Source organism: Melanaphis sacchari, unplaced genomic scaffold (genome assembly GCF_002803265.2).
Source record: "Melanaphis sacchari strain LSU unplaced genomic scaffold, SCAv2.0 Contig221_pilon_pilon, whole genome shotgun sequence".
NCBI lineage: Eukaryota > Metazoa > Arthropoda > Insecta > Hemiptera > Aphididae > Melanaphis > Melanaphis sacchari.
In genome coordinates this window covers 293,928-319,796 of record NW_020271098.1, presented here as the reverse complement: position 1 = coordinate 319,796, position 25,869 = coordinate 293,928, and the positions used below count along the sequence as shown (strand labels likewise).

The following is a 25,869-nucleotide window of genomic DNA, read 5'->3' as shown; positions in this document are numbered from 1 at the left end:
GATTAAGCCAAAGTATTTTACTGAAGATTTATGTGTGAGACAAGTTTGTACAAAAATTGTTCCAAAACTGTTGTTTCATGGTCAAAAAAAATCATCGACTTAAAGTTTATCAAAGTTTAAAAGAAAGAGCACAGAACAACCTAGAGTTCATCAAAAATATTATAACTGGTAATGAAACTGGGTCTATGGTTATAACATAAGAACCAAATGAAAGTCATCATTTGAAAATCAGTGACATCATCGCCAAGACCCAAAAACGCTCATCAAGTTCGTTCCAACACGAAGACCACGCTGATTATTTTTTTTAATATTAAAGGCCTTATTTATTCTGAATTTGTTCCAACTGTTCATACGGGTAATCAGATAAACAAGCAAGTTTTAACTAAACTGTGGGAAACTAGGAAACAATCAGAAAGAAACGTTTAAAAAAGTTCAGTAGTTGATCTTGGAGCAATTTGAGAATTAAAATAATTTTAATACATTTGTGAATGTTGATAAAAGATTAAATTAAAATCCGAACGAAAACGTTTACGTGCATTTGTCATATTTTAATCGTATGCGTTTTCTTAGAAGATTGCTGCTCCGACATTTTCTATTGAATAAACACAAAATTCTGTTATTGCTGAATTTTCAGGTAAATATAAAATAGTCTGTAAAACATTCTTCCACTTCCTCTGGATTGACAAAAATATGTACCTACCAACCATTTTTCTATATCGTTATTAGTTGTAAATAGTTGTAATAGATATATATTTTGAATTTTACGAAACCAAGCTTAGTCCAAATATAATCGACAACTAAACACCTTTGTTTTTGGAAAAATTTCAAAAACGGCTTGATACATTTCTATTTAAAAATCTAAAATAATTCTTTAAAGTATTACTCCGGCTATTTCAATTTTTTTAATCATATAATATATATGTCATGTCTTATTCTTAATAATGGTTAAAAGTACAATCCACATACTTCAAATTTAATTCAAATTTCAAAAGAGTATGTTTGTTTCACATAAACATTGAATATGTCATTTTCGCTCATCATAACTTCGTATATGTTATATAACTAGTGTAAACGAATAAAGATATACGAATGTTTTGAACAAAACTAAAACAGCTGTTAGGATAAATTACCCAATGTAGCAATATACATTTTTCTGTGTTTAGTTATAATTGTTATAAGTTAAATATTTACAAGGTAAAATGAGTTTTTTAAATAGTTTTATTACATGTTAATAACGGCCACTCTTTTAAAAGGCAACGTGGACCATTTATATAAAAATTGATAAAAAAAAAAAAAAATAGATATTTTAGTTTTGTACAAGTGTTTTATTCTAATATATATGTAATTTAAAGCAAGTTCAAACTGTGATACATAAACGGTACTTGCAAAATCATTAAATTGTATATTAATTAAAGAAGCCTATTAGAGATCAGCGTGTTGGTTTCTTTATCAAACATTTCTGTGGTAATGAATATATGGGTAATGATCAGCATACTTCAATAATTATTGTTCTTGTAACGATTTTGAGCGATCAGTTTTTTATTTGCTACCCTAGAAGATAGAACTAGAATGATTTTTCGTGGTATTTATGACTTATAAATAAATACATAATATATATATATACTTTTTTTTAAATTAAACACAATAAAAAATTATGATCACGCGGCGTTATGAATAGGCAATTTAATGAGGTTCTTTCCGATCATTGGATAATTTTATTAGTATCTCATAATGCGAGTATTATAAAAGTTTATTTTATCATACATGATGTTAAAATGTATTTATTTATTTTATTTTAATTCAAAAACGAATTATTGGAAAAACTTTAAATTTTTATCTAGAGTTTAAACTTTAAATTATTTTTTTCATTTTCACTGCATAGTTTTAAAAATAATTTAAGTTAAAATTTGGATTAAATTAAATTTTAATAATAAATAATGGTGTTAATTATTTTATTATAATTCAAAAGCGTTATTGGTGACAATTTTACTATAGTCTACTATATGTTATTGAATTTTAATTAGTTTTAAGATATAATCTATTTATACTATTAACCTATTCGGCATTTGCACTGTTTTATGATAAGCCTCAGTAAGGTGGTGTAATTAACTGAAAAATTAATTACAACAATATTTTAATAAGGTATTAATATTATATATGTAATAGTTTTTTAAGACTGCGTCATTATTTTGGTTTTAAATTGAGAGAGCAGCATTTTTGAACATCACAATAGGTAACTTAAAAAAACCGATCTCTATGCTTACAACCATATTTTTACTTGCATTTTTATCAAATTACTTATGCTATAATGCACATTTTATAATATAGATAATTTTTCTCCAATCTTTATCACAAAACATTTTGTATTAACTAATAACTTAATTTATAAATATAATAAAGTAGCAGATGTTTTATATTTTATTTTGATTTAAAATAACAATTTATGAGTACATAATGAAAATATTTTTAAGCTATTAGTATTTGTTGTTACTTGAAAAATTATTCGAAATAAAATTGTTTACTGTCCAGTAATTATAACCACATTTTTATTTTAATATGTTTTTGACTCTTAACTTTTAATCTGGTTAACTATGGATATGCATAATAAGAAATACACTTAAATTATTAAAACAGTAATCTTACATGCCAATCTCTTTTCCATATAGTCATATAGATCCTGCCACATTTTAAAAAACATCTGTGTCGTTTAAAGACATTAAAAATAAAATGAAAAATAATTAAAAATTGCAATGTTTGGGTGAATGATATAAGATCATTAAAAATATTTTATTGCCATTATAATGGAATACATCGTTATAGGTGTACAGAGAAGAGTTATAGAAGACCTCTATAATTCCCTATTTACTATTTTTGTATTTTTGTTTTAAAACTTATTTGTTTTATGTGTATTACTGTTTTTCAGTATCTCGATTGAAAAAAGTTAATAATTTTAAAATTTATCGTAGTTTATTTTTCTTAAATGTGTTCAGAATTTTTCCCTGGTCTTATAGTATTTTAGTGTAAGGTATATAACATAACACTAGCTAATCTTCTAGAGTAAGTTATGTAATACGTTTCGTTGTTTAGTTAATCATGTTGAATCTCAATAAATATTTTTATACCACTTATAATAATTTAAATTTATTACCCATATTTTTTAAACTTTACCTATTAACCTTAAGTTTGCTTTATAAAAAATATTTGACCTGAGCTGACACTAAAAAGCTACCTACTCTAATTATATATATACATCGTTTATTGCTGACATTTGCCATATATTTAAACTCCAATTAATTTAATTATTAATGTTTAATTCATAGTGATTCCATTTAAATCTTAGTGGTTTACCTACCTATTGTTATTTTCATTTAAATAAAATACATAAGCACTGTGTTTTAAATATCTTAATTTTTCAACTACAAATTTGTTGAATTGACTATGTCATGTTAAAATTAGTGTTGTATTATAATATATTTAAATTATTGTGCTATTGTGTTTCAATTTATTTAATTTTTGTTTCGTCAATTTATATTGTTAGGTCTTAGAAATATTAGAAAATTACCAAGTTATATATTTATAGCGTTAACATATAACCATAATACTTAAAACTTTTATATATATTACTATACGCAATGGAATAATTTTCAAAATATTTAAACTTATGGTCAAATTGTCGAAAAGACAACTGTGACTGTTGTTATTTTAAAATTAATAACGACAATAAGATAATTTAAGTATGAATGTCAGAATGTAATCAGAATGTTTAATAAATATAGTTTTGGGTTAGGATTAATAGGATTAATTGGGTTGTAACCGGTGTATAAGTGGTGTACGCAAAATAATGCGAGTCACGAATTGGATTAGTTTTTTTTCATAGTCATTACTCATTACTTATTGTTTTTAAAGCTCAACTTACTAGTATATTATTAGGCAGTCGTTCACGTTTGTGGGAAGGTATAACAACATAATATGTAAGTGTGACGTCCATTCAAACTAAAAGATTGGTGTTTTAGATTCTGAGTAAAACTATACGAATGCATTGATTTTACAGCGATGCGTGTTTTTTTCATTTGTATATATTACGCCGAATTTGTAAAATTGACGACTTTACGAACTCGACAGAAAAATTATTGATTTTATGAAATCAGCAATGCAGTTGTTGAATTTATGAAATCGGCAATTTGAAGGACATATTACTGCCAATTTTTTAAAATCGGTAATGCCATTGTTATTAAAAATAAAAAATTAATATTAATTTTGTGTTATATTAATAATCTTACATAAAATGTTACAATGATGTGGTAAAATAATATTGTGTTATAATCTGTTTAGACAAGTAATGCATTTAAAATTTGAATAAAAAAAAAAAGGAAGAGACAATAAAATCAAATGTCGATGGATAATTAAATTTAGTGTATTATAAAATACATAAAAATATTATAAAAAATGATAGTAATAAATTTACAAGTTTTGACAACTACGGCCAGGGTGACATGTCGAATTATGTCGAATCATGTAACTTTTTTTTACAAGTATACCTCTTTGATATGCATTTTTATTTATATGACATATTATGCATCGCCGGTATTACTGACCCTAGTCAAACGAGCACCCGTAACGAATATTCGTTTGTTTTGACGTTTGTAATCGCCAGGAAATTATACTTAAAGCAGTTAAGTTGTATCTTTCCAGCCATGCACTCAGAATCCTTTAAACCTTATGTAAATAAAACATTTTCCGTGTTCATTTTTGATAATTATGGAAAAGAGGTTAGCTGCATCCCCATGTCCTTAGGCTTCATTGATGGGATAGCCACTTTAATCAAAACACTTTAATCAAATTTTAAGAGGAGGAGAATACTTTTGCTTCTTCTGGTTATTATCCTGTCTGCTTAATGATTTACATTTTGCACTGAAATCTCGCGTCGTGTTGCGGTAGGTGATCGGAAACTATGCTCCACTCTGCCTATTTATCAGTGTCACTTCCCAACTTCAAAATATTTCACCTAATAAAGAATTAGGTTCTCATTTTTCTGCTGTTCATTATTTTTTATCTATAATGGGTAGCGAGTATACAGAATCGCTATAAACTTGCAAACCATCTACATCTCATGTCCATAAAAATATTTTAGAAAAATTTTCATTAAATTCTATATAAAGGTTAGTGATATACATTTTTAAATTAAAATTTTGTTTTCAAGATTTTTAACTTAGAAATCAAAATCAAAATTATCTATGTTTTCTGGAGTGACAAATCTCAAAAATCAGAAAGAATTGAAATTTGATATTTTGATAATAATATTCGAATTGAATTAACTAGATTAACTTGTGTTTTAGTAAATAGACCACCTTAAATATCTAATTATATATATATTTTTTTAAATTATTAATTTTTAAAATTCTAAATTTGTGTTGTATGATTTTATGTTAGTTATTGTGTGTTTAATGTACCTAGTAGTTTATGTTGATGGTTAATTAAATATAATTTCACTTTAAGCTGACGTATATTATGTCGATTTTTTATTTTGTTTATTTTGTGTTTTTTTTTTGCATACCACAATTATTTATAAAAATACATCATTAAATATTATTAAAATGATAAAATTAGTATAAATTTAATAATAACATACTTTTTGTTCACATATTATATAGATATAAATTATATATTAGTACTTATCTCGATTAAGATAAAAGATTCAATACTTATTTATTTATCTATATAAAAAGAATGAATCAATTTAAGATTGTCTTAACTTACTTACACATTTTATCAACAATTTATACTTTTGAAATAAAAGAAGTGTTTAATTAGGTAGGTACAATTTTGCTGTATAGTGTAAGATCGAGTGTACCTTATTAATGTTCAGTTATCATTGAATAGGTTGTTGTAATGGATATGTACATTTTGAATTTAATGATATATTTTGTAATATAAAAATGTGTGTAAATATTTAAACTATAAATGTTTACTAAAAATTTCTTACTTATTACATATTTTTATTATTCTTGCTAAAGATTTTATTACATGATTTTTTTTTGAAGTCTAAAAATTGTCAACACTAAGAAAATGTTAAAAAAATCATCACAATTTACAATGCCGATTTTTAGTAGAAATAAGAAATAAAAACGTAAATATTAAAATAAAAAAAAAAAGAGCAAGGGGTTGAAATTGTGGTACGCTTATAATTAATATTTCTATTTCTCATCTCCTAATACTATTGATAGTAGCTTTCTAGGATATGATGTGTATAATTATATATTACCAGTCTGTTTAAATTTGAATAGATATTTTTTTAAGTACATATAAATAAATTTGATGAACGATAGTACAGCCTTTCTACCTGTGTTATTTCAATGTTAATGTATTGAATTTATCATTAAAGTGCATTAAGTATTGATTTAGATAAAAATTAGCCATGGTACAATCAGTATCATAGAATAGAACAAATCACTAATAAGAAGGATGAGAGATGGTTTTCTTTTAAAGAGACAATTATTTTTTATTACATTTATAAGTATTAAAGTTTAAGTTCCGGGAGTTTATGGCGGATAATTGAATTTTATTTATTTAGAGTAACTTAAGAGAAAAATAAGAAACTATTTGAAAGTGAATACATACATATATGCGTGTGATTATTTCAGATTAATGTGCACGATAAACGTTATGGATAGAAAAGAAAGACCGGCGAGACTAATGGAAATTTTTAGCTTCTGGAGTCCTTTTCAAAGTGAATTGGAGGTCATGGACTATTCCTAATATTATTGTGTGACTGATATAGATAAGATTTAGTTAATATATGATTATAGGTTTTTTCGATTATTTGATTATTTAAATTATTCGTTTATTGAATTTTATTAATAACACATTAACTATTCTGAATTAATGTGATTTAAATATTTACCAATTAGTTATATTAGAGATTATAAATAGTTTCAAATAAATTTAAATATTTTTAAAACTGCATATGATAATAAAAAAATTGATGTAAAAAGTTTCTGTAGTTAATACTTCTTGATTGAAATAAAAAAGTCCCAGAACTTTTGTATTCAAATAACATTTAAATTAGTCGATCAGAATATTGGTACATAATAATAACTGTCTTATTATTTGAATATTTATGTAAATTAATATTTATGAAAGTAACTTACGAATATAAAAATTTAGTAAAGGACTGTTGAGGAAAATTTTTACCCAAAATAATAAAGAAAAAATATGATTGCTAAATTACAGTTATGATAATTTTTTGATATTTAAAATATATTAAGTAATAAATAAGGTTATTAAAAAAAAGTAAAGCCTTAATTGTTCATTATTGTATCAATAAAATTGTAATTGAGTACTAAAATATGTAGTCGGTTATGTTGAGTGTGCATATTTTCAAATATGTAATAATATTTAGTGTAGCTATAGTAGTCTAAGTTGTATTTATTTTTAATTATTACATAATAATAGGTATAGCATAATATGATTGTAAATATTTTAATAATTGACCTAAATAATATATAACTACAATTCGTATAGTACCTATAGTAAAATAATACTAATTATTTGATGATAAGCTATTTAATATCTCAATCTCTAATTAGGTAACTGAACTGATTTGTAGATATGGGATATTATTAGTTAATCTATAAATTATTTTAAATTATAAATTTAGTATTTACTGAAGTTTAAATTTACGTGGAATACAATAATTATTGACGATCATCTGTAATATTATATTGTGTGTGATTGAGTTTTTTAAAGTGTAAGCAATGTTATAGTGATGTTTAATAATAATAAAAAAGGGGGTAAAGTAGGTAAACGCTCTGTGATAGGTGTCGAGTGGTGTAATACTTTGTTTACGAGTAAGTCACTGTAATGTATGCATTACATACATTTAAATTCAATAATAGATCATTACAAACGAAAATGATTCTGAATACAGACGATCAGTCAGTTTTTATTACCAAGTAATAAATGTATACTATTTTATGATACATTTATTATTTATTTATGATTTATTTTTATTTATTGCATATAGTAATTTATTTTACTATTAATATTATGGTTGGTCAAATTAATTTTTTTTGAAAACATTGCATTTTTTATGGTATTAATATTTAATAATTATAATAATATATATTTTTATCATATTTTATTGTTATTTATTTCTATTTTAAAACGTGTACACTTTGCACATACACAACACTCAGTGTAGAATTAATAAAGTTCTCGCTTTGCTCGGAATCTATAAATAATAAATGTTATTCATTATATATTTTAAGATTATGATTGAAAATATTGTCATTTTCTTTTCTGTGAATAAAATAATTTGTGAGATGAAAATTTCGTTTGATTGTTTAAAAATATATTTAATCATAACTTATATCTCTTATATACTTATATAAAATAAATAACATTTTCATTAAACAAATATTTATTTCATACATTTTACGTGTCGTTATATATCTAATTTTCTATATTTTGTATATAAATGTGTGAAAAAATAGTAAAAGATGTATACTTGAAAAATGAAAGATAAAAAAAAAAAAAATCAAACTATTGCCAATTAAATTCATTAATATGTAGATAATTGATTGTTGGCTAATTGTTAAAGGTCGTTAAATTAAAGGTCTTCAAAAGACAATTTTTATCGATGTCAAACTGTGTTCACCACGAGACTGTGCCAAAACATCGTTAATAATTGAACTACATCACCATCAGAGTATCGATGTTTAATAGGATATTATATAGGTTAGTAATTGTTTTGTAACATTAATACTTACACAGACACTTAATACGTATAGCCGACAGCCGTATAGGTGTCTAATTATCATAATATTATTATTATATAAAACATTTATAAATATAAAATAAGTATTTAAAATTATAAATAAAATATTGAAATGGTGGGATTCACGCAGTAAACCTTATATTATTATTTATTTAATTACTTACTGATAAAGTGTGATATAATATATCCGCATTCAAACTGTGAAATGACAAAACGATAATTCTCAATAGTATAAATCGATTCTTACATTCTCAACAACGCACGAAGGCCGATCGATCATAAACGACGTGTATTAAATTGTGTTTAATAGTTAGTTACCTACACCATTGTAATATAATGATGTGTGTGTGTATGTTGTTTCGCGTTGTCGTTAAATAATATTTTTAAATAGATACCTACTATTGTATATTGTGACTACAGATAGTTCGAGTGTTCATTCAGCGCGCACCTGCCAAAATATTAGATTAGGTAGAATGGTTTAGGTTTGGTATTTTTTTTTTTCGATTGAATTACAACAATATTTTTTTGAAATATAGCATTCATATTATAACTCAGTATGCGTCAAGTTGTGTTTGTCGTTTTTATGTTACTTTTCGAGTATGTTTTTTGCACCGGTCCGCTGATAAACGTACACGAAGGCCAGTTAAAAGGAAAACAATTCTTGTCAAGAAGTGGACGTAATTTTTTTGCGTTTCAGGGAATACCATATGCAAAACCACCTGTGGGACAGCTTCGATTTAAGGTATTTATAAAACATCTATTATAATCAATCAACGTGTGTTTCATTTACGTCGTAAACGTCTAGGCTCCGGAACCGATTGGCTCTTGGAAAGGCGTATTAAATGCTACGTCGGAACCGCCGATGTGTATTCAAAAGAATCTTTTCATGTATCAGACATTTGATGTCCTCTTGGGTAGTGAAGATTGTTTATATTTAAACGTTTACACGCCTAAGGTATACATATTTTTATTGATGTAATAGATAAATTAATAACCAATAGTATTATTATTAATATCATAATTTTCGTTGTTATGTGTAATATATCAAATAGCTACCCAAAATAGGTGTAAAAAATTTACCAGTTATGGTATGGATTCCCGGAGGAGGTTTTAGCTCGGGACATGGTGGTATGCGACTTTATGGTCCTAAGTACCTAATGGATAAAGACATTGTTTTGGTTTCAATCAATTACAGGATCGGAATTCTCGGTAAGAATAAATAAAATAAGTGTTTACTAAGAGTTTAATTATAGGTGACTTTTTAAAGTATTGATGTAATTTACGCATAATTATATAGGTTTTTTAAGCAATGAAGATGACATATTGCCTGGAAATTATGGTTTGAAAGATCAAGTATTAGCACTTCGTTGGGTACAAGATAATATCTTCAAATTTGGCGGCGATAATAAAAAAGTTACATTGTTCGGCGAGAGTGCGGGAGGAGCAAGTGTGGGTTTGCATTTACTATCACCATTAAGTAAAGGTATATTTGCACTTTTTTATGAGATCGCAAACCTTACATTAAACATTAAACGGTACTACATTATAATTTCAATCTATTTGTAGGACTGTTTCATAAAGCAATCTTACAAAGTGGAAGTCCTTTTTGTTCATGGGTTGTCTTGCCGCCGGGTTTGGCAGAACGACGTGCCAAAGCTGTTGCTACAATTACTGGCTGTCCTCCCAATTCGGAAGATATGATTGAATGTTTAAGGCTTTTACCTGCTGAAACATTTGTGCAATTACAAAGGAATTTTTTCGTAAGTTGAATTTAATAATTGTAATAACAGATAATTGTTTATTCAATTTTAGTTGTAATATGAAATTTAATTCAATTGTAGTTTTATGCATAATTTTATTTTAAAATTGTTTAATTTAGGAATGGTTAGTTCATCCATCAGTTACCTTTTCAGCCGTTGTTGAAAAGTGCAATAATAAAAAAGATTCGTTTTTATGCAATTATCCTTTAAAATATTATAAACAAGAATCACTCGTACCGGTTATAATTGGAATGAATTCTGGAGAAGGAGGTTTCTTTGCATCTCGTAAGTAAAATCTTCAAATTATAAATTTTTTTCGGTAGTACAATTGTATGCAATTAACTCGTTATAAAAAATAAGATAAATATTTAAGCGGACTGTGAGTATAGTTTAACTTCCCCTCGATGATTTCTAATATTATAAAATTAATATCATTAGTCAATCTTAGTGTTGTAAATTACATTTTTTTAAACTATAACAATATAATTTAGTTATATTAGGTGTAGGAACTGTTATTTAGAAAAAAAATAGTTTTTAATTTTTCGTTTGAAATAATGTTAGTATAATGTACTTCACAATTTAAATTAAAAAATTATGTGGCCATATATTAATATTAGTCGACATTATAAAAATTAAATAATTTATGTTTCTCCCATGCCGAAATGTGAAGAGTTTTAATACAGCGTACAGTGTAATTTAATTATTCAAAAAATACAGTGAGTGTACAGTTTTATTTTTTTTATCTTTTTTAAAATATATTTCTTAATAATATAATTATTCTTTGATACATAGGATTGTATAATGAAAATGGTCTTATTTACTCGGAATTTGAAAAAAATTTCAGACGATTAGCACCTTTAATGTTGCTATATCATTTTACTGCTTCATACAAAGATGTTGATTTTATTAGCGACAAATTAAAACAGCATTACTTTCCAGAAGGGACTTCAATTGAAGAAAATCCTAAAAAGACAGTCGATGTTAGTAATACATGACATGTATTAGTATAAGTATACAGTTTTAGGATTAATCATGTGTTAACAATTTAAAGTTATTTATTTTGTTATCGAATTGTGTATTATTTATTTCAGATGGTCACTGGTGGTATATTCTTAAAAGGAGTTATTGACATGGCCAATAATGTAATGTCACCTGTACACTTTTATGTATACGACTATGCAAACAAGCATTCATTAAATACATTCTTCGGACCATGTCCAAAACATTTAGGTGTCACTCACGGTGATGAAATGATTAGCCTTTTTGACTTCATAGGCAAACGATTAAACACACAAGACGAAAATGTGTCTAAACTTTTAGTGGATATTTGGACGAATTTCGCTAGCTCTGAGTATGGTTGATTTGATCTATCTTAACAGTATTCAGTAATGGTTTAAATTATTAACAATTAATTTTACATGCCAATTATTTATGTTTAGTTAATAAACTTTAGTGATTAAATTATTTTATAACTCAAAATTTATTAATACGTAAATTACGGAATAATATAAAAGAGTATCGGCAAAATTCAAATCTTTAATTTAAGTATTTAATTTTGACACTTCAATCTTATTTTATACTATTATAAATGACTCTTTAATCTATACAGTATGTACTTACTAAATACTAAGTAGATACACTGATACACACATACTTATACTTTAATAAATAATATATCTAAAATATAAAATAATATATTTCTTATAGTAATAACACATGATTTATTTGAATTCATATGTATTAGATTACCTACATATATTATAGCTGGTTCCTGACAATTTTTTTAACTGTCTATGAAGTTATATATATAAATAATTATGTAAACTTCTAACTATTAAAAAACAATAATTGATAATCATTAGATTTAGATGACAATATTAATTTTTAAGATTTGTTTCATATTAAATTATTTCTTACTTAATCAGGTACGTAGAAAAAAATTCGGTGGAGGGTTCATTATTTTTTTTATACTATAATCAATATTGCATTTATTTTTTCTATTTTACAACCTCTCCCTCTCTATATACGTATTTGTATCTAATAATTATCTAAGTAGGATAGTACAAGTATGCAAAAGTAAATATATTTGTTTAAATTGTTTTTAGTAAGTTAACTATAGACGGTCAAAGTACAGGAAACACTTGGCCGAGATATAACAAAAAGGACATGAAATATTTATTGATAAAATCATCCACACCTGTTTTATCCGAAAGACCGTTTATGGACGAGTTTAACTTTTGGAGTGGACTACCACTGATGTCTAATCTCAGTAACAGTCGAGAATATTCCAGGACTGAACTTTAAGTGTGTAACGTGTACCTATACATTAAGATTGTAAGCTTCTATAATTAATCTAAATACGTGTTAGAGTAAATAATTATTTAAGTTACTATCTTAAGAGAAAAAAAATATAATTATTTTTATACGTTTTTGTAGACTGAAAGTATTTATTAATATTGCCAAAACCAATACTACCAATTCTTAAATAGATATTATTTGTCTTGTCGTATACAAATATAAAATGATGCCAGCAATAATTGTTAATATACAACTAATTTTCAGGTATTTTAATATTAAAGAATATATATATATGTATACATATGAAAGAAATACTTGTTTATATTTTTTGAACTGATGTAAGTAAGAAGATCTTTAACATATAAAATTGGTTCTCATTGACAATTTACCACACATTATGATTTTTATTATTTTGAAACTAAGAGTGTCACTATAGCAACAATTTTTCTAATGAAAACAAATTATAATTTATAGTACACTGGTATTATTAATAATGTTTGTGTTAATTTATTTTCATTTTATTCGCTGTTATCCTTTTATTATACCTTAGATATATATTATTGGCATACGATTTTATTCGAAAAAAAATAAAAATAAATATTAAGGATGTTCCAACTAACTTACAATAATAGCAATGAAAATATTAAAATAATAATAGTATAAAATTGTTTATACTTCGGTTTATAAATAATATGCAAATCTATGTTTAGAATGTTGTTTATTTATCAACAAATTGAAAAGTGTGTAAACAGTATAATAATTTTAGATGTTCATTTATAATAAATGCAGTATTGATTAATTTATTATTAAGGGTTGTTAGAATATTTTTGGACATATTTTTTTTTTGGCTATTACCTCAATAAGGAAGGTAAAAAATAGTTAAGTATAGTAGGAAAATATGTTGGTGCTATTTAATCCGTACTAAAAATAAAGTTAATTTATTGTTGTGTCCACCTATGTTTTTCGAGTGAATTATATTTAAAATCTAATATTATAGTACACGTACAGCATAATGTACTACCATCTTTTACGTTTTAAAGCTTAAATTATTAAAAAAAAAATTTTATATACATTTATAGGTGTTCACGTCACTATAAACTTTTTTACGATAAACCGGATTTCTTCAACCCAAAAATCAAAACTATAAACGTGTTTGTGCCAAAATGTTCAATTACCCGGTGAGCTAAAATGCAGTATGTCTGTTATGTTTTTGCCAAAATCCCCTTTCATTTAGCTACAAATAACTGAAGAATGCTCGTCATTTAAATACCCTGGCTGCAGGTCATAGTCAAATAATAAACTTTCGAATAAAATGTTCAATATCAGACTCGCGTCATTGTACTAAATGCGTTGATGATGAGTTATGGTCGAACGATTCAAATCGGTCCAAAACGATTTCACGAATAAAAGCCACTTGAACTAAGAATTAGTGTATTGTTTATGTTTTTTTTTTTTGGCTCTGTATGATACCCCGCAAGTACTTCGTTTACGATAAGCGCCAGGATCGATTATTGCTGTACGATGTCTGGAACGTGGAAAATATTACTTTAAACGTTGTGCCGTGCCGTAGCTCGTGCCGAGGAGTAGGTATAGTAAAATTACAGTATAGTGTATTTTGCGATGTCTCATAATCGCGCGTGTTACGTAGGCGCCGGACGCCGAGTGGAGTTTCGTAAGGTTTCGTGACGTTTGCGAAAAAATAGAAACATCATAAACCACGTGGGTTCTCTTGCATCGCCGGTGACGATTTTGCGCGGAATTTCTTGGCAGCTTGTTTCTATTTAAATACTTCAATTCCGTCAGTTGAGCGTTCATTATATTATAGAGCTATAGTGTTGGGATGATACACTAGGTACACGACTTATTTATTATCGTTAATATTATAATATTACATTTACCATGTCTTTCCTCGATATCGTTTCGAAATTCAACCAACAAGCTGACAGCCATTCAAAATCGCAGTCTTTGAACCCATTCTCAGAACAATTCGAACAGTCGCGATCGCCGTCGCCTCGATTTTCCCGGGAGGAATACGGAAAGTGAGTACACGCATAAACATAATATATTATTTAAATAAATATTTTATTTACTTTATGACAAAATTGTCTGACGAGTTGCGCGTGTTTCAAATGTTTCAATCGTATAATGTTCCGCAGGCCTATAGCAGGCTCTAAAACGGATTTGAGAGGACGAAAAGCGAAGTCTCATATTTGCCGAGAGATCTTAGAACTGTGTACCGTCATACACGATGTCGGCACGTACAACTCGAAAAAGAGAGTCTCCGACGACGACGACGACGAACATTGTATCGACGACGGTACGATCATCGTTAGTTTTGGCGAACTTTTTCAGGTGAGTAGGTACCTAATAATATAATAGTGATAATAAACCTATAGGTAATACACTAGGTAATAAAATAAGGGTGATGTCAATTTTTTTCTCCTCGAAACTCAAAACGTTTCATTCGAATTTATTTTCACTAAATTCATAATTTTTACTCGTTGGTCGAATATTTTATTCGATTGTCCTTTCCAAATCTCAAACTAATGCATATATATATTGATATTATTGATCGATTTTGCGGTCGCGCGTGACTTTCAAGTGTATGCCATATCATAATAATTTAAGTACAAATTCCGCAGAACAGTGTTGGAGAGTTTTAAATTTTTTTTTTCTTTCAGATTTACACGAAAATATCGGACAAAGTTGTGGGTCTGCTGATAGCGGCTAAACGTCGCGGTTTCGTGTATTTCGATCGGGAAATACTTTTTCAAGTAAGTGTCTGCGCAGATACGATCGCTGATGCGTGCGCGTTTGTGAATGGGCATAAAACAAAAATAAAAAAAATAGAGAGTAAAAAGGATTTGATCGTAAATTCACTAAAACGGCCGTGTCCACCTTGAATACAGAAATAGATCGATGGCCGGTGATGATTAAGCCGGAGCGTCCCCTGCTGGCACATGGCCACCGGCATTCCTCGGCAAAACAAAATAAATGTGGATTCCGCACAGTCCCAATGTCAGTAATCGTTTACAAATTATAATACAAACGCAATAAATTTCCACACGATTCCGACCTACATAAGTCTGCGGCGACGGTCACACGTGATTCTCCATGTTATTATGATACATATGTGTACATAATTCACTCTATACTACGAGGAGTACAATGTATGATATAGTTTCCGAATAACGCGTAGAGCGGTGTGCCGTTTTTTTAGACATTTTATTGTTGCTCAGCAATGTGGAAACCGAGACATGTTTTGGCAACGTTTTGTGAAATTAAAGTTCCGAATCTACGCACACGCTGTTTTTAATTTTTTTATTATTATTATTATCATTATTACGATCTTTTTAAATTTTTTTTTTTTGCCATTTGTCCCTTGTTGTTCGGCGTAGGTGAAAAAAACCCTTTTTGACAAAGTTCATCAATCGCGTATGTGCCAGCAGAATTTTTCTTTGGCTTTCGTCCCGAATTAAAAATTTTACTGCTAATTATATTGTGATACGTTTTATTTCCGATAAACCAAGAAATTGTTGAACAAATGACTCAAGCAAATGCCAATTCCATTTTACCGACTCATACGCCATTGTTTATTAAAACCGTTTGTTGTTTCGTAATATTGCTAAATTAAAATTTATGTTGATTATAAAGCCAACAAAAAGTAATTTGCGTTGTTGTTATTACATCATATTACAATCGGAACAACAATATCGGTAACATACTTGTATAGTTGATAGTACCTCTTATATAATATTGCGCATTCGTGCTACATATCTATATTATTACATACATAACAATAATGTTGTGTTATTTGTTTTTTATATAATTATAATAACTATAGCTGGTGACTTACCTATGTAATTATTTTTCTAAATGTACACTGTTTCTGTTTTAGAGAAGAGATGATGATGTACTGATCGCTTTGTTAAAACCAATTTCCGAAATCAGCAAAATATTAAAAGAGGACATAAGTCAGGCAAATTCGTCAGCACCCGTTGAGTCAAAACCAATTGAAAAAAAAAAATCATCATCATCTAGTAAAACGAAACGAGTTGAAACCGAATGTAATAAAGAAAAAAATGAAATGTCAACTAAGCATATGACGATCGGTGACCAACCAAATGTCACATCAGAAGTTACGAATGACAGTAATGCACTTACCGTAGAAGTTGAAATAAACGACGAGCATAAAACAAATTGCGATGAACTAATAAACGTTGCAAATGTCGGAAACAACGATAATCATGATACAAATTGTAATGAACAAGTTGATAATAAATTCGCTGAAGAAGGATTAGTTAATAATGTTATTGAAATTTCAGAAAATATAGAGAACCAATATATTCAAGTAGACGATAACATGTCGGAAGTAGTGAATAGTTTAGTTATTGATGATGGAACTAAAACTAAAGAAACCGATGGTTTTGATGTAGTTATTGAAAATAAAAGCGAAGTCTGTGATTTGGCATCGGACGACAATAGCGGCGAAGTGCGGGTGGAAGTCGAAAATGTTCAAAGCGAAACGCGTGTTGAGATTAATAAAACTCAAACGAACAACAGTGAAGTAGACGTGACGGAAGAAAGTATGAACGACGTCGTCGACGGTAGCGAAAATATCATCAATAACGAAACAGAACACACATGTTTGTAAATCAACAATATTCGGATCCGAATAAATAATGTCTACTTAGTACATTTCTTAAGAAAATATTCCATAGATAAGTTTAAAATGTAAGTTGAAAAAAAATGAATAGGTACTGTAGGTATCGAGAACAGTACGATTACCTATTGAAATATAAAAATACTGCCAACATTAGTACCTACATAGTGGTATACATGTATAGTGTTTAATTACGATTTATGATAATATCATCGTAAACGCTGTAAGATAAATTTAATAATAATAATAGAAATACCTATATCTATGAATACACCGCTGTAAGTTTATAATATTGTACATTATTATTCTCATAAATTATATTTGTTTATTTATTTAGTGCGGAAAAATAGATAACGGTAGAAACGTGCTTACTGCGGGTAAAAGTTTTAAAATCATTTAAGTGCTATTGGTAAAATTTTAAAATATGATGCTTAATTTTACTATAACCTTATAACTCTATTTAAATATAAAAAGAAATAGTTCACCATATTTTAAGACAGATTTGTAATTATTGGGTTTAACAAGTAAATTTAATTAGTATAGATTACATATTTGTAATTGTAATCAATTTTCACGCGTTTTATTTATATTTTAAACATAATTTTTGAACTGAAAATCAATTTTTTTTTTGTCTTAATTAACTATAATTTAAATTTAATACCTATTATGATTAATTTATTTTATTATTATTTTACTTTTAGGTATAATTATAACGGGATACATAATAAAAAAAGTAAGATAAAACGTGAGGTAAATTTAAGATTGCTAAAGTATAATAATTATTGTATTTCCAATTGAGTTACCCTAATTAAATATAATTGAATACGTACTTTTTTATATTAAACATTTTAAACAAATTACATATACTCGTATTCATATATAATTTTTTTTGTGTTAATGCCTATTTGTTTTATTATGTAAATTATCTTGTAAGTGAAAAAAATGTTTAAAATGTGTTCAAACTTCAAAAAATGTTTGTTGTTCTCCGATAAATATGTGTTATTTATATACGTTTAATCTGTCGAAAACGTAGAAAATTTAAATTAGTTAAGACCAAGGTAAAAAGTAAAAAAAAACATTAAATTCATGTTATAAGTATGTATAATTAGAAAATTAAATTATTATTATTTTTTAATTTACTGTTATTTATATACACATATACACGAAAAACGAATTAAATTTATAATTTATTTTTTCTGAATTTAAAATGCTTTTATGTTATTATAATTAAAACGTTATTCAATGAAAAATAATATATATATTGTAAAATTAATTAACTTTAAATTGTATAAAAGTGATAAGGCGATATAATTTATGTAGGTACCTAAATAAAACATTCATTGAGTTACATTAGTGTATTAATAGTCCTTACGATTAAAGTATGTGGAAGCAATTTTTTTTTTATTATTATACCTAATTACTGCAGTCTACACCTACATAATATATATAAATAATACATTTTGGTGACGAGTTAATAATATTTTTGTAACAAATGGTAATATCTTTGTTCAAATGTTGTATAATTTTCAATGACGTCTTCGAAAATGTATAATTATTTTTTTACTTCATCGAAGGAATACGTCTTAATAAAGTCACTACTATTTGGACTGACAAGACAGATAATACGCATTAATATAATATGACGAAAATAAGAACGCTCGTGGATGTTCACGACGAAAATATGATATATTTGTTTTCTTTTTAAACAATTTTCATGAAATAAATAAATTAATTGAGCTATACTGAGTAATAAATAATAATATTAATATAAATCCAAACAATAATTTAATTAAGATACCTAGTGCAAAAATCTAAGACCAAATTTTCAATATTTGGTGGACGACAGACTGGCCGACGAACCGGACGAAGACGACGGCTGGTAACTGTTGTAGGCCATCGAATGAGCGGAATCGGAGGAATGACTTGAGTATCCCGTGGGCTCCCACGAACTGGAAGACTCGTAGCTGGAAGACTGCGGCGGTCCGTACATGGGAGGCGGAGCGGATGTGGACGACGGTTCGGAGGGTCCCGGGAATCCGGGAAGGTGTATCGGGAGCCCGGGTATACCAGACTTCTTCAGGAACTCCTTGATGAGGAACCCGAGCACCAGCATAATGGCCACCTTGCTGAGCACCAGCGCCTTGGTCGCCTTCATGCTGACGATGGCCATCATTATGGGCATGAGCATCTTGAGCTTCATCTTCATCATCATCATGAGCGGCATCAGCATTTTGTCTTGCATCATGCCCATTTCCATGTCAGCTACAAACGGTATAAACGCAATATTGAGTTCGGATTGTTTGAGCTTCAATAACGACTGAACGAATTTAAAGACAGATCGGACGACCTTGAGAAATTCGACTATACTTAAAATATCCAAACCTCTAGCTGTGGTAGTAGTCGTCGCGGCGGCGGCTGTGGCGGCGGCAGAGGCGGCGGCGGGAGCAGCGTCGTTGTCCATTGCCCGGGCGGGACGCACAGCCGGCACGGTCGGTTCGTTGACGCGGCGTTCGATGTACGCGCCGGCCGCTCGCACCAGTTCCGCGTCCACGTCACCGTCGTCGGCGTCCGCAGCGCGGCCATCCCGCAAGAACTCCAGCACGTTGCCCTTCAGACAGCCCACGGCGCCCGGTCCCAGCGAACACCTGTCCAGCACCCTGTCCAGCAGACCGTCGACCGGCCGGTCGGCGGCGGCGACCGCGACCCCGGCCACGGCCACGGCGACCGCGGCTGCTAGCAACACCACCGAGAGCGACGACGCGGACACTGCTGTTCTGCTGCTGCTGTGCATCGTAAACGACTTTGGCCACGCCTCTCCGCGCCAGCATTATATACCACCGGCACTGGCCCACTGCCCAACATAACGACGGATGGCCGGACGACCGGTTGCGGGTGGCGCGTGACAAATACGCTAATCTCTCCGCATTACGGTCGGCGGACGTCGCCACCGGAATACTAAGCGGCCGACGTTTGTGCGGTCGAGCGTGTGTGTGTGTGTGTGTGTGCGCGCGCGCGCGCGCTTGGGTCCTTCGTCCTTTTCGGGTTCGCTCTCGTACAGGACGTCCGAAGTGAAACGGCGGCGATGCAAATGACGGCGGGCAACCGTGACTACAAATGCGATTGACGAAAACCGTTTCATTTTTATTCGTATAGTTTCACGTCCACGTTTTTCGTAACGACACATCCGCAAACTTTGGATGAAAAACCTAGGTCTATCGTCGACCGCGTTTTTGCGTTTTCGAACGATTCTTATTCTGTAATATCACCTGCAGGAACGCGAGTTGTGCGAGCGTCACTATTGTTTTCAACGGCTTACCCGGAAAACTACGACCGTCTTCCCGTCTTCGACATTTTTTCGGGCCGCCGCCGTCTAAAAACCGCACATCCCATACGAACAATTTGAATCGTCGAAAAGGTTTTGTTGAACTGTCAAACGTGTTTCAGTCGAATATTTTTTTGCGAGTTCACATGGTCGGTGTTTTATCATTCTGTTAGTGAAAAATTATAGAACTCGCTGTTATCATAAAAAGAATCTTATGAAAAAATATTTTAAATACTATTAAGCCAGTTGGAAGCGATGAAACCGTTGTTATCTCCCTAACGGTCGTATTTCGAAGTAAATATTTCGTAATAAATTTGTTGTCGCTTTTTATATTTTTAAATAATAGATAAGTATTTATTTATACTTATTTTTGGGACATGAATACTTAGTAAATAATCACATAAATTACTAAAAAAAAAAAATCATATTGACTGTTTATAATACGATAAATCAGCGACGCATATTATACATAAAAGTATATTAAAAATAAATGATCGATTGGTAATTTTGTAAAATATAAAATATTCGGTGACTGAAAACGATCAGATGTTTAGTTGATCATTATTGTTCATACCGAAGTTCGATTACTTCCGATTTTCAAAAATCGATTAGAACTTAGATGAAATACCATGATGTTAGATTTATTTTTTTACATCAGTTTTACTTATTAGTTACTATATATTGTCTCCAATAAGTTGAATGAGGTATGCATTCAAATTATTTTCTCTTAAAATTATATTTATTCTGTATAATATTAATAGTGTGTTTTTAATACACATAAAAAAAAAAAAATTAAATGCTCAAAATCTCAAACTATAGACACATTTTAGTGTTAAACTAAATATGATTCATCTCTAACAAGTAAACAATATTGTTCGGTAAATTAATAATAATTTTGTGGATTGTGATGTTATTATTCAATTGAGCATCATGTTATTTTTATAATATAATTATACGATTTTAAATTATTATATAATAATCTCAAATTAAAGTAAATCGATTAAACTGATTTTATTCAAATATAAAATGAGTTAAAGTAATCCAATCCTTAAATGATGTCAAATTGATAAAGTATTTAAAACATATTTAAATATTATAAAACTTTATAACTCTTAACTTTATAAAAATAAAAGTCAAAAACACAACAGTCATAACTCACAACAGATTTGAATTTTTATTAAGTTTTATAATATTTAAATGCGCGTTTATAAAGTTTATTTTAATTTTATATATGTTTACTTTATACTAAAGATTTTTATCAAATCAATAAAATTAATAAATTATTCAAGATTTTTAACATAATAGTAAATTTACGGTATAGGTAATGGTGTATTTTTAAATATATTATCATATCTTTACAATTTAAAACGAAATCTACAATATACAAACATATTAAATTAAAAAAAAAAAATGATTGAGACGATTTAATATTCAATTATTTAAATGTTAAGTTTCTATAAAGTTACATGAAATTCTTTAATTACATTATTTTGAATTTATGTAATTATGTTGTTTAAGTTTAAGTTTCAAACATGTAATAGGTATATTTTATTTAAAAAAAAAAAAAAAATTGCAAGATAAAATATTGTTTATAATGCAACCATGTAATAATAATTATTACAAATAATTATTAGTTTAATTATTAAACTTAATATCTATTTATTTTGCGCGTATCGTTTTTATTTTTCTATTAGTTACTATTTACTGATTTGTATTTTTTTTAAAGTTAAACATAAATAATACGTTTTTAAATATATCTTTTATATATTAATTAATTGAACTTAAACAGTATTTTAGGTAATACGATAAAATTCTATTGATGAGTCAGAAACATTATAATTATATTTATTTATGTTATCTAGTTATAGACTATAGCGGTATGATAGGTATTTATTGAATCAAAACATTTGCACGTATCTCATAAGTAGGCAAGCATACTATGGCTTTGAATTAATATGCCAAACACCAAACAACAATACAGTACGAGGTGAACAAACTAATTAGTTTAGTGTGCATAATGATAAGTATGAAATAAAGAATCATAAATACCAACTTTCATTAGAAGTACGTTTTATAATTTATGTTTAAAAACTATATTGATAACCATTGAAAAATATTTTAAAAAAATATACAAATAATTTTAAAAACTGTCATTTAATAAACTTTAATACGTTTTGATTACTATAATATTATTTGATGGTATTTTATTTAGTGGGAAGATATCTGTGTCCTGCCTAGTTTTAGATTCCGAGCGAAGCGTTAAATATATTAGGTTTTTAACGATGTGCAGTGGTTTTTTTAAATGATATTTTTTTGATTAGTTTCGATAAAAATTTCGTTGTTGTATGGTAAGATACAGGGATGGGCCAAGAAGTGTAAGATCTAGTGTTCTACAATTATAAACTATAATTTTATAATAATTATAACTTATAATTAATATTGTTAAATGTTCCGTGGTTGCCAAGTCGACATTTATAAAAGTTTGAAATTGTTTGGCAGTGTTTAATTATAATCATAAATTATTAATTAATAAATAATGCCAAGTAAAATCACTTAATAATTTAAAAATTATTTCTAGTTTATATTGACCATATAGTTGTGTTAGGCGGTAGAATACTTTCAATAGTTGTGTTGTTAACACAGTATGCTTGAATAGATTACAAAATTGATTTAATCTATCCCGTAAATTTGTAGTTTAGTATCAAAAAACAACAACTGACATTTATTTTCACTTTTGATTATCGTTTTGGATAGATTATACTATTAACTTTATGAACGGAAAAATTGGGCTAAACTTAAAACCCCAGTGCTATACACACATTCGGTATTTTAGGAATGGTATAAAGAAATTGATGCGCATAATTTTGAGTATTATTTATACTCTTTAAATAACTTGATGAAGTATTAAAACTGTGATACATGTTATTAAATTTAAACTAGATTATTAGATTTTTAATAAAATGATAAATGAATCTATTGGTCTTACGATGACGTGTAATTTTTTTTTTTGTATTTGTTATTAACTTTTAAGAACAGGTAAAAATAACTTAATTTACAGCTTTGAAAATAGCTTTTTGTAGAAAATTGGATTAGTTAGAACTTTGAGGGGTTAAAAGTAGAAAATTCTCAGTACTTTGTAAAATAACAGAGAAAAAAAACAAAATAAGGGAAAACGAACATTTTTATGTAAAATCAGTATTTGAAAAAAATCATTTTTGTTTTAGTTTGAAAATGAATAATACTAGACTGTATTTTTTTGCTAAACATTTAAATTAACATTTATTATACATAATTAAATTTTTTAAATATTTGTGATATTTATAATTATTTGAAATTTTTGACGTTTTTTAGTTTTTAGTTTTTTTTTTTTTTATTTATATTTAATAATATTGTTAATTTTTAGTAGAATAATTTAAAAGTTTAGTAATAGGTTAAATTTATCAAAATATAAATTATAAAAGCCAAAAATATAACATGAATTTATTTTATTTGTAATCATTTAAAGTTCATATTCTTATAAAATTAGTTGATATCACAAAAATTAACAATTTATTTTATAGTTAAAAATGCATACAATGTTTAATTTCATAGCTAAGGTTTGAAAAATTAATACGAATTACTAGATAAGGGTTTTTTAATTATAAATTTAAAATAGAGTTTAACGCACGTGCATTTTTTATGATTATTTTAAGTTCAATTCTTTATGATATTTGATACTACATATTTTAAACGTTTAACTTTAAACAATTTTAGGTTATTAATAAAAAAAAAAAAAACATATTAACTATAAACTATAGAAACTTTAAATATTCTACTATTACTCTAATTATTATTTTAAATGCACATTGAAATTTTCAAATTTCTATAGGTTTACTTTCTAAATAATATATTATTGAAAATGTTTATGTTTATTAAAAATCTTGAAAATGTATTAAAATATTTTTCATAATTTATTGTACTTATTAATAGATAGAAATAAATTTATAAATATTGAAAATACGTTAAGTAATTTTTTTTATAAACGTTGAAAGTTCAAATGTTGAAAATATTCGTCGGAATAACGAAAATATATATAATTAAAAATTCATGAAATTCCATAAAATTTAAGCTTTAAAACGTAATAATTGGTTTTTCATAAGTGTTTTTTACAATTTTAAAATTATACATAAAAAAAAAAAATTATTTATACATGCAATATATATTTTTTTTTGTAAATATTTGAAGTTCTAATTTTTTTAATTTTAACACATTAGATATTTTAAGTGAATAATAACGATATTTCCTATTATAATTTTAGTTAATATGTTATGAAAAAAAAATATTAATTGTAGGGATTCGAAACTTTTTACCATCAGGTATATTATTACTAGAGCTAGGATTTTAATGACCTAAAAAATACACAAAAATGCACTAAAAAAAAATATGCAAAAATGTCCTAAAAATTCTAAAAAATGAACTTAGAAAATGACCAAAAAATGTTCTTAGATGAGTGAAAATAATTTATTTTTAAAATATTAATTAATAATTATGATTTATGAATAAAATAGATATAAATATCGGTACCAAACTCACAAAACTACGTAAACGGCTTCCTACTGTTGACTTAATTTTTGACATTTTTAAGATTTTTAAAGTTTTAATATTAATTTTTAATATTAGTCGTAATATTATTTGTTCAGTATTGTATACAGATCGGTATAGAACCATATTATAGGTACGTGTCGTATTCACTACTAAAGCTACTATTGTATACCTATATAGTTTTGGGTTCGTTCAATATGTAATCTTATCTTACTTACTCTTATATTACTTTTTTAATATCAATGGACTGGAGTAGGTAATTGCCTATAGGTACTAATTGGGATTACCTTTACAACACATATAAAAAAAAACTTAAAATAAACAAAAATTTTGTTAAAATACCCAAAATGAACGTAATATTTGTAATATTACGTAAAAATGACCTTAAAAATGCAATAAAATGCATTTAACACAAAAAATGCAAAAAATGTAAAAAAATGCAAAATAAAAATTACATATTTTACATTGT

At 27.5% G+C, this 25,869-nt stretch overlaps 2 protein-coding genes across 2 annotated transcripts; one reads left to right on the top strand and one right to left on the bottom strand.

Annotated features, from left to right (window-relative positions):
* Positions 1 to 9,006: 9,006 nt before the first annotated feature.
* On the top strand, positions 9,007 to 18,066 carry LOC112594108 (venom carboxylesterase-6-like). Its single transcript, XM_025338738.1, has 14 exons — positions 9,007 to 9,244; positions 9,313 to 9,518; positions 9,582 to 9,731; positions 9,829 to 9,985; positions 10,074 to 10,259; positions 10,343 to 10,536; positions 10,656 to 10,821; positions 11,329 to 11,516; positions 11,628 to 11,887; positions 12,642 to 12,837; positions 14,722 to 14,873; positions 14,991 to 15,186; positions 15,516 to 15,608; positions 16,733 to 18,066. Exons 2-14 carry the CDS (start codon positions 9,333 to 9,335, stop codon positions 17,486 to 17,488), a joined length of 2,880 nt encoding a protein of 959 aa, XP_025194523.1. The 5' UTR covers positions 9,007 to 9,244; positions 9,313 to 9,332; the 3' UTR covers positions 17,489 to 18,066.
* A 1,136-nt stretch (positions 18,067 to 19,202) lies between these two features.
* On the bottom strand, positions 19,203 to 20,309 carry LOC112594162. The gene is made up of 2 exons (XM_025338818.1): positions 19,880 to 20,309; positions 19,203 to 19,759 (listed from the first exon to the last, which is right to left on the bottom strand). The coding sequence occupies exons 1-2, from the start codon at positions 20,286 to 20,288 to the stop codon at positions 19,323 to 19,325; spliced, it is 846 nt and encodes a 281-aa protein (XP_025194603.1). The 5' UTR covers positions 20,289 to 20,309; the 3' UTR covers positions 19,203 to 19,322.
* Positions 20,310 to 25,869: the final 5,560 nt, after the last annotated feature.